Raw genomic sequence first — 8950 nt, 5'->3', positions numbered from 1 at the left:
TTAGTTGTATATGGAAACGTTACTTATAATGCAAGTCCCTTGTAAAAATGAAGCTGAGATGAATTGCCTGCATATAAACTCTCTTTGTTTGTACACATGTTTCTTGTGACCGAGGAAAATTGGTCAAGCAAGTTTGGTGGAGAAAAATTTTATTAACAAATTATCAGCTTGGATTTCCAAGGAAGAGTCATGACTATTTGATAGTTCTTAATCCACACACTTGCCTAAAATTTATCAGCATGAACTTCTTCTTTCTGCTCTTTTCTGGGTGCTTCTAACATTGCCAATGTTGAAGTACGTTAACAACAGAAAACTTTCTCCGAAAAGGAAAAAGAACAAAATGAGAATATTGATGCATTGGAGTTTATATCATTTTACTTCTATGTTCAACAAATCCTCCCATTTTAGGTTTGAATGAAATGTTGGATTTAAATCTGATTAAATCTAATTTGTGGGCACATATCATTAATCAGTGTGTATTGTTATCCTTAAGGATAACCCGCTTAAAGTGATCAATCAATTTGGGTTAATGAGTGAATCATGAACTAAATGTGCAGATACCAGATTGTATTTATAATTTGATGATGGGCCAAATTATAAAAAGACTGTAGGCATTAAAAAAATGCCGAACTTCAAAATAAGATGAGGGTCGTCATAGGGACGAACCTTGCCGCCCAGCGAGGATCCCTGTTTTAGAGACGAGGTTCGGAGTTCGTTGTTGGATACGAGGTTCAAAGCTGGTCGTTGGAAACGAGGTTCGGAGTTCGTCGTTGGATACGAGGTTCGAAGCTTATCAGCATGAACTTCTTCTTTCTGCTCTTTTCTGGGTGCTTCTGACATTTCCAATGTTGAAGTACGTTAACAACAGAGAACTTTCTCCGAAAAGGAAAAAGAACAAAATGAGAATTGATGCATTGGAGTTTATACCATTTTACTTCTATGTTCAACAAATCCTCCCATTTTAGGTTTGAATGAAAGTCTAGATACGTGCACTCTTCTTCACAAATCAATAAAAAAGAAGGAAATATATGGCAAAAATCATGGTATGTTACGTTAAACTTGGACATGATTTACATAATTCTGCCTGGAAGTTGGACAATATACTCAAAACCACCTGTTACTAACAAAAAGAAGAAAGAAAGAAAAAATTCAAATAAAATCTGAGAAAAAAAAATCTCTAAAGCTTTTAAGGACATCTCATACATCGTCCAGGACCTCCATAATAGAAATAATTCCCCCAAACTTCATTTACTCCTCCTTTTATGCCGTAACAACTCGAATGATCAGCAAAGAGGTGGAGATTCGACAAGGGGATCAAGTTATTGTCCCAATCAACAACCTGCAAATTGCGAAAATAGGCTGCTCGACGAAAACCTTTATTTGCAAAATGACCACTGCCCATTTCAGTGGAGGTGTGGACTCCTGAAGGTCTAGAGTTCACAATCTCCCCACCAAACTGAATCATGCTAGCATATTCTGTTAAATGGTTGAACAGAAATGAAGGCCAGTAGCCTAAGATTAGCCCTGATCCATACTCTAGCCACCAATGCCCATTCTTAGGATCCTAATTATAGGGAGCAAAAAGTAATTTTAGTCACTTAAAATATTACAATATAGTATATGTACGTTCAGCAAAAATTGTATAAGGAAGATGTAAAAGTTTTCTTGACATCACTATCGAAGGCATATTTAGTCTTAAGAAATGTAATCTACAAATAACCAACTGCTTGACAAAAACTATCATTTACACGTTCTTTAAGAAAGAAATCCTAAAAGAAAAATGTAACAACTTTCTCGATAATACTAGTGAAGAAGTTTAAGAAGAGTAATCTAGCAGTAACCATTTGTATCAGCAAGCTATCATTTCTACATTCTCCACACACATTTCTTAAGCAAGAAATTATTATAGCAAATGTAACGATGCCCACATTATCAAAGGAAACTCTAATCTAGGAAAAGTGTTTAGCTACAACCAATTTGTGCTGATATTATCATCTAGACGCAAGTACTGCTAACCTGACAACAAATAACACTACTACCATCACCCCGAAGAATATTTCATAAATAGATTTGTGATATCTGCTATTCTCATCTAAACAGACATTTATATTTATGGAGTTCCTAAAAGGGAAAACTGGTAAGTGAGTCTCACACTGAGGGAAAGGCCGGTGTAATGTCTTTTTTTCTCTGAGTAATGTCAGCATGATTCTTCAACCTCTTGATCATGAGCTGAGAGCCCATCGCTATCAATGAACCATCAAATCCTTCATTGTTGGAGCTATGCATTTTCCTCTTAGCGTGCAGAAAGCATCTTGCTGGCCGTAAAACATTAAGCTCACCGGTAGATGGCATTATAGGTCAATTTATCTACTATTTGATTCTAAATGATGTCACAGAACAATCTAAAATTTTATAGAAAAAATACCGGTGTTTTAACAATGTGCATATTATGTTCATTTATGCAAGTGTGTAAATTTTATGAGAATGTTGTTCACAAAGGAATATGACAATGTCTTGGAATATTCATTTTTGGATCATTTGATGAAATTCATATAGAAATTCACAAGGATTATAGAGAAGTAATAGTACATTAAGATTTTTTAACTAAAAATCACCTTCCATATTAAGAGAGTGACATCAAATTGTCTGCCATTATATTCTGAATTTGGTGAGATAGTAGCTCCAATTGCGAATTTATTGTTTGTTTGGACAAATCCTGAGCAAAAGAGATTGTAGCATCCAGTCTCTTGATATGCATCACTCTGCACAAAATTGTACATATTATACGTTAATGTTAAGAAGAATAAAAATAGTCAAGCAGCAAGCAAGGATTATTAGCTGTGTAATTGCTAAAATTAATCATCATAAGATTGAGAACACTGTATAAATTTATCATGAGTAGAATGAGATTCTGTAGTTACCGTCCAATAAGTGAAGAACCTAGGAAGACTATCACCATATAATTCTGGGTTAACCTGTAAAGATGACATAGTAATGATGTCACATACATTAGTTAACCTGTAAAGATGACATAGTAATGATGTCACATACATTAGTTTGGTTTCCTATATCGCTATTTGTAGAAAACAGCAGTTGTAATTAGAACTTTATGAAAAATTTCACGGTTATACCACCTAAAAGAGTACAATTTAGCCTTCTATCTTCGTTAGAAGGAAAAGAGAAACAAACTACATGCTTTAAACAAAACCTGTTATGAAAACTTGATTTTATAAGACATCCCAATAAAATGGAACATACTACTTATTTCAAACCTGATCGGATAGGCCTTTCGCTGGTGTGAGCACAAGGAAATAACAAAAACGATTTTGTTTGATGTTTAAATTTTTTTTTTTTAACTAAATGCAATTTATGCAAACATAAACTGAAAACACATAGTTTCTATCTTTTTTCTTACTTGCCATCCAGCTTCAATGGTGTTGAGATCTGCGCTAAAGGGACCTGAGATCACCCAAATCTGTGATAAAGTGAACTCAGACGGAGCAGTCACCTTCGGTGCCCACACATTTAGACTAGCCTTTGCACCGTAGTACTTATCTCCACTTACATATCCAACTGCATGCTGCACCCAAAATGTACACAACTAATAAAATTTACAATTAATCAAGTTTACATATCCAACTAATCAGGATTACAGTATGTAATTAGCTTAATTTATTTGAAGCATGCCAGGATCCACAAGATTCTAACTAAGGTTAAGCTATAGCATTCTAGTAGAGCCAACTTCAAAAAAATTTCTGTAGACTTAAAATCCTTAGGTTAGGTTAACAAGAATAAGATATAGTTGAGACTGCAACTAACACGTAAGTTGAGTTAAATACACTTTTTTCAACACGTACTATATAAGTTCTTGTCTCCTTAGATATGGTTGTTAAGCATATTTGTCCTTCTAAAATTGCACATACATTTAAAATTTTAAAATTTTGCTTTTTGGTCTCTGATCAAGCCTTCTTTTACAAACGGAGTTATAATTGACAAAGTTGAGGATTACAATTAGTATAGATGGTATTCCCTGACATTGTGCAATTAACAATTTCATTAAATCTACCAAAAGAACTATAAAGTACACAAACAAATTCATATTTTCCCCCTCAATAAATATTTTATGGTTGTAAATTTGGTATTAAGTGTGCCTTTATCTAATTTTTTCGGTAAGCATCATTTTTATAGGAAATAGTCATGAAAATAAACCTCTTTCTCTCTGTTTCTCTGTCATCAAAATAGTCATAGAATTTTCGGAAATAGCCACCAAACACCTTTTTGGAGCAATAAAACAGGAAAAGCATCTTTTCTCTTATTACGGTATCTGAAAATTTAACATCTTGAGTTGTGATATTTTCTCTGATAGGCACAAAAACCAGAGATGTTACTAGACTAATTTCTGTAAGTGAAAAAAAAACAACGATGTAAAAAAAAAAAAAAAACGTTTCGTCTAACCTCATGGCCAGTGCCAGAAGAATCTCTTCTTACTCTTCTGGTCGGCTTCCTCCCAAACCTCCCTAATGCGCTTACTCTCAACAAATCATTTTCAGTAGTCCTTCTTATAGGCACACTTTCTTCAGGGCAAAACTCACCAGAATCTCTCCACAATTGCAAGCTCTTACTCATTCCTTCTAAAACCGACCCATTATTGCCTTCAGGCCTCTCGGTTGGATTCTGCAACCAAAACCAATTAATCCTTCAGCATTGCTTTCAAAATAAATTTTCATAAATACCCATCAAAGGAAAACAATAAACAAATAATAACATTGAAGGTCACTTACCAATGGCTTTTTTCCTCTTAGTTTAGGATGATCAAATGCTGGTTGAAGGTGAGATGGAACACAATCTATAATATCACCATCTGGACTCTGTTTGGGACACAGAAATAACAAAGGGGAAAAAAAAAAGATCAGGAGACGTGTTGAATTTATGCCTTGAACTCTCACTTGTATAAAGTTTCGTTACCTGAATTGTCTTAAGAGAAGGCTTATTGATTTTCTTGAGGAGAGCTCTCGTCCTCCGAAGCATGAGAAGCTCCTTTGCAGGTCTAAATTCAGTGGAGTTTTCGGTCTCTAAAGCCAGTGAGCAATGAGCAAAGGAGGTGGCAAGAAGGAAACCAACAAAGAAACCAATGATTGAATCAGTGTTTTTTTGGGTAGAAGAAGCCATTTTCTGAAGAATTCTGGTGTAGTGATCTCTATTTTGCAGTTACCTCCACCGTCTTTATCTGCGTAACGTTGTTGTGGTTGCCTTCTGGTTACGTGTTGCGTATTAAAAACCATAATCACAGCTAACTCCAATTTCATATAATTAAACCCACAACAACCCTCACATTTTCCAAGGCTATAGAAGTCTGATACAGAGGTCCGATAAAAAAAACTGAAGAGTTGTTAGTTGTCTGGGGGCCTAGCCTTGATGCTATCTATGAGGGAGTAAATGAAGGGGATTGTGTTTCTTAATTAACAAAATAATTAGCTTTTTTTTAGTATAGCTTGCAGAGGTCCAAAAAACTTTTCAAGTTTTTTCCCCCCTTCCTTCTCTTTTTTACAGTATTTTTGGGTGACATCCACTACACTTGCTTTGTTTTGCCACTCTTTTTCTTCTCCTCCATGGAAGATGAGAAGCAGTTTGATTTTGTAAGGTTGCCAGTATTGCTTGTCCCTCTAGCATTAGCTATAATTAGCGTTGTTGTATGGGGGCTTCAAAAACTCATGTTACGCCTTTTATTGCTGGGATTACAAGTCTAAATTGTAAAAATTAAATTTCTTTGCACTATAAAGATATCTGCAGAAAATATTTATATTTTCTGCTTGATAATTCACAGTTCTATTAGATTACACAGATAAATGTTTTATGGTTTTAACTAAAAAGATAATTACGAAGTTAAATCTCCTTACGGTGTAAGGATTTTGGAGAAAACCGCATATTTTTACATGATTTCAGACAACTGCCAGCTTACTAGATCCCCTGAACTAATATCCCTCCACATAATGGAGGGAAATGATCTTTATGTCGGCTCATTATGTAAACAAAAGCAGCATAAAGAAGACGACTACAGTTAATCTGGCTTCACTTCGTCTGGGAGTTTTCACGTTTGTACGAATTGGAATGCATTACTGTATGTATTCACTTTGAACTCTTAATGATAGAATCCAGCACGTGAATAGAATAATCTCCTCCACGCTTCTCTCCCATAACCACTCAGATTTTAACAGAAAACATAAAAGAGAAGCACCGGCTCCCTCTACACTGTTCAAAAGAGGAGCATTGAATAAACGGATAAACTATCAGTTTCTCCTCATCTTCAGATTCCACTCTGTTAAATTTTGCTTGCACCGTGGCAACTAGATACAGCTGACAAATTTTGGTGAGGCATGGGGCTAAGAATTAAAAGAGAGTCGTCTTGGAATGTGACCAATAATAGTTAATAAATAAAATACAAAGTAATAATAAAAATATGAAAGAACAGGAGAATAGGACTTGGTGATTATCAGAGTCGTGTCAGTAATTTTGTCTATAATGTAATGGATCAATACTAGATTATGTCATATAATTTAAGTTATACAGCGTTATGATGCAATGCTAATTTACCGTCTTCAATTACAGTAGCCACAGAACATTTATCCCAGCAACAAAAGCCTTTATCCCAAAATTTAAACTTTTGAATCAGCTACATGAATCTTATCCTTCCATTCGGTGACGGGTACGATTAGAGACCAATACATATCATAGTATAAGGAGTTTGATTTCTAAATAGAATCGCGTACACAAAGTTGATACAGATGAAAGAGCATAAAGGAACCAAAATCTAACTGCAGAATATATTTATGTCCATAGTATTTGCTTACAAGTGACTCATAATATACAGATAGAATAAAAGTTATGTTATCGTATATTCATCTCGTTTACGGATTCATCCTTGGGCTAAAACCACCAGATGTATGTACTGTATGTCATCTCAGAACAAGTGCAGACTGCCACAAGAAATAAGCTATATTAACAAATAACAGCATAGAGAGAAAAAAACACTGATTAGCGTAGAAGAAAAAGAACATATTTAACAGGTGTGAATTATGTAAAAGTTGAGCAAAACTTACAGATATGAATTATAAAGAAATAAGGTACATCTACTTACAGTGTTAAGAAGATTGAGGGCAGCAGCACGTGTGAACTTTCGGGCAAAGAGAAAGCACTTGGATGGCTTCCCCTTGCTGGTGCACCATTCTTTCCTGTATTCTGTCTCATAATTGATATTATCTATATCCTGCTCATAATCGCCAAAAGAAAAAAAAAATTAGATTTACATGATCAATAGTTCATATGATCGCTGAAGGATAAAATTGACATTTGGCAACATCCTAATTGGTGAAAAATTAAACCTTTATAGCTTTTAAAAGCTTCGGAGTAGCGTCAGAGAGCTTGTACGTCATAGGATGCCAGCCACGTCTTTCACGATCCCTGGAGGATGAAAGATCCCATGCAGTATGCGTCAAGCTTCTTCTAGTAATTTCCCCTTCCAGTCCCTTTTGCTGTTTTAAGAAACCAAAAAAAGAAAGAAACATGTGAGAATGCTACCAAAGAAATATAAACAAACTTTACATACAATTAGGTAACAAAACAAGAACTCAAGAGACAGAGACAGAGACAGAAGGAATTCCCATCTGATTACTTTTGCACTTAAATTTGACCTTCAAAATCTTCAACATTGACAGTGCTTTTGGTGAAGTGAAAAAAGTTGTTATTTGACAATGTAATCAGACAAAGAAGGCCATGTTCTCTCATTGGAAGAGACGTGGTCCATAGAATTGGCCATGTTCTCTCACTGGAAGAGACTCGGTCCATAGAATTCATTGACCCGACTCTCTTCTTTGATTGCAACTCACACCCTTCCTTGATTGAAACTCACACTGGACTTCCCATAGACTCAAAACTTATCATTACATGTGAAGAACAGTATATTTCTTCATGCGGAAGAAAACAGTCTAATTGTCCAATTGCCAATATAATGATTGAATCTCAAAATAAAGTATGTGATCTTAGTCATTTCAGGATCATAGTTCTCCATCAATCATTAGAAACACAGAAGCTTACCATACAAACTGGAGATGTTTGTTTTGGAATACTAATTAAATCCCCATGTGAACTCATTCAGATACCAGGAATCAAAAGTAACACAATCACAAATACAATATAACATAAGAGTATAAGAGAAACTTACTGCAAAAAGTAACACAATCACAAATACTAATTAAATCCCCATGTGAACTCATTCAGATACCAGGAATCAAAAGTAACACAATCACTAATACAATATAACATAAGAGTATAAGAGAAACTTACTGCAAAAAGCGTCTGAACGTAATGCTCATCAGGTATACAGTTATGCTCCTTCCATCCTTCAGCAGGCTGCATAAACGAAAATACTTTGAAATACCATTTCAATAAAACTCTGATTCCACGAAACTGAGTAATTTCATAGTCAAATGTATTAAAAATGAATTTGGCAAGGCCAATCAATGAACCACACATGTTTCCAAAGCAACCTGATATTCAACAATGTAGTAAAGTTGATCTAGGAAGGCGGTATTCTACATGTTGCAAGGCATCCTAGTATCATCATTGTACTAAAGTTGACCCAAGAAACTACAAATTGAAACTGTGTTGCCTCTCGATTCAAGCATTTTGTAGCGTGAAATCTGAAGACATGATAGAAACTTTTATTGCAACACATCTTTAGTAGTATCATCCAGATAAGATATTTCATAGTCGTTCACTATTCTTGCCCCCTTAATAATTGATAGGCTACAGCTCACTTTGAAGATCTTTTTGCAGAATAAACCCATCAGATAAGGTCCATGACTTCATTAACTGCTTTATGCATATGAAGTTTAATCTAATCCTGATACTATCACAAATTTAATGTTAGTTTCAAAGATGTAAATACTCAATG

At 34.9% G+C, this 8950-nt stretch overlaps 2 protein-coding genes across 2 annotated transcripts in view; both read right to left on the bottom strand.

The window, feature by feature from the left end:
- On the bottom strand, positions 1039–5958 carry LOC109828953. Its single transcript, XM_020395971.1, has 7 exons — positions 4966–5958; positions 4782–4868; positions 4456–4674; positions 3416–3580; positions 2922–2975; positions 2616–2762; positions 1039–1564 (listed from the first exon to the last, which is right to left on the bottom strand). Exons 1-7 carry the CDS (start codon positions 5167–5169, stop codon positions 1187–1189), a joined length of 1254 nt encoding a protein of 417 aa, XP_020251560.1. The 5' UTR covers positions 5170–5958; the 3' UTR covers positions 1039–1186.
- Positions 6797–8950, bottom strand: part of LOC109839278 — a 16845-nt gene continuing 14691 nt past the window's right edge. The window contains exons 9-13 of the mRNA XM_020407710.1: positions 8814–8899; positions 8341–8549; positions 7380–7529; positions 7136–7264; positions 6797–6974 (exon numbers count right to left, since the gene is read on the bottom strand). Of these exons, the coding sequence (XP_020263299.1) occupies positions 6954–6974; positions 7136–7264; positions 7380–7529; positions 8341–8549; positions 8814–8899 (595 nt within the window). The 3' untranslated portion in view covers positions 6797–6953. The remainder of the gene's footprint in view (positions 6975–7135; positions 7265–7379; positions 7530–8340; positions 8550–8813; positions 8900–8950) is intronic.

Source organism: Asparagus officinalis, chromosome 1, assembly GCF_001876935.1.
Source record: "Asparagus officinalis chromosome 1, Aspof.V1, whole genome shotgun sequence".
Classification (NCBI taxonomy): domain Eukaryota; kingdom Viridiplantae; phylum Streptophyta; class Magnoliopsida; order Asparagales; family Asparagaceae; genus Asparagus; species Asparagus officinalis.
This window is presented reverse-complemented; position numbering and strand designations above follow the sequence as displayed.

Bases quoted from the DNA above. Each gene is read 5' to 3' on its own strand.
- LOC109828953 (XM_020395971.1), bottom strand. From the start codon at position 5,169: ATGGCTTCTTCTACCCAAAAAAACACTGATTCAATCATTGGTTTCTTT. The intron at 3,581-4,455 runs GTTAGACGAAAC...TTTTGGGTGCAG, and splicing joins CTTCTGGCACTGGCCATGAG to CATGCAGTTGGATATGTAAG. The intron at 2,976-3,415 runs GTAAGAAAAAAG...TCATCTTTACAG, and splicing joins CCATTGAAGCTGGATGGCAA to GTTAACCCAGAATTATATGG.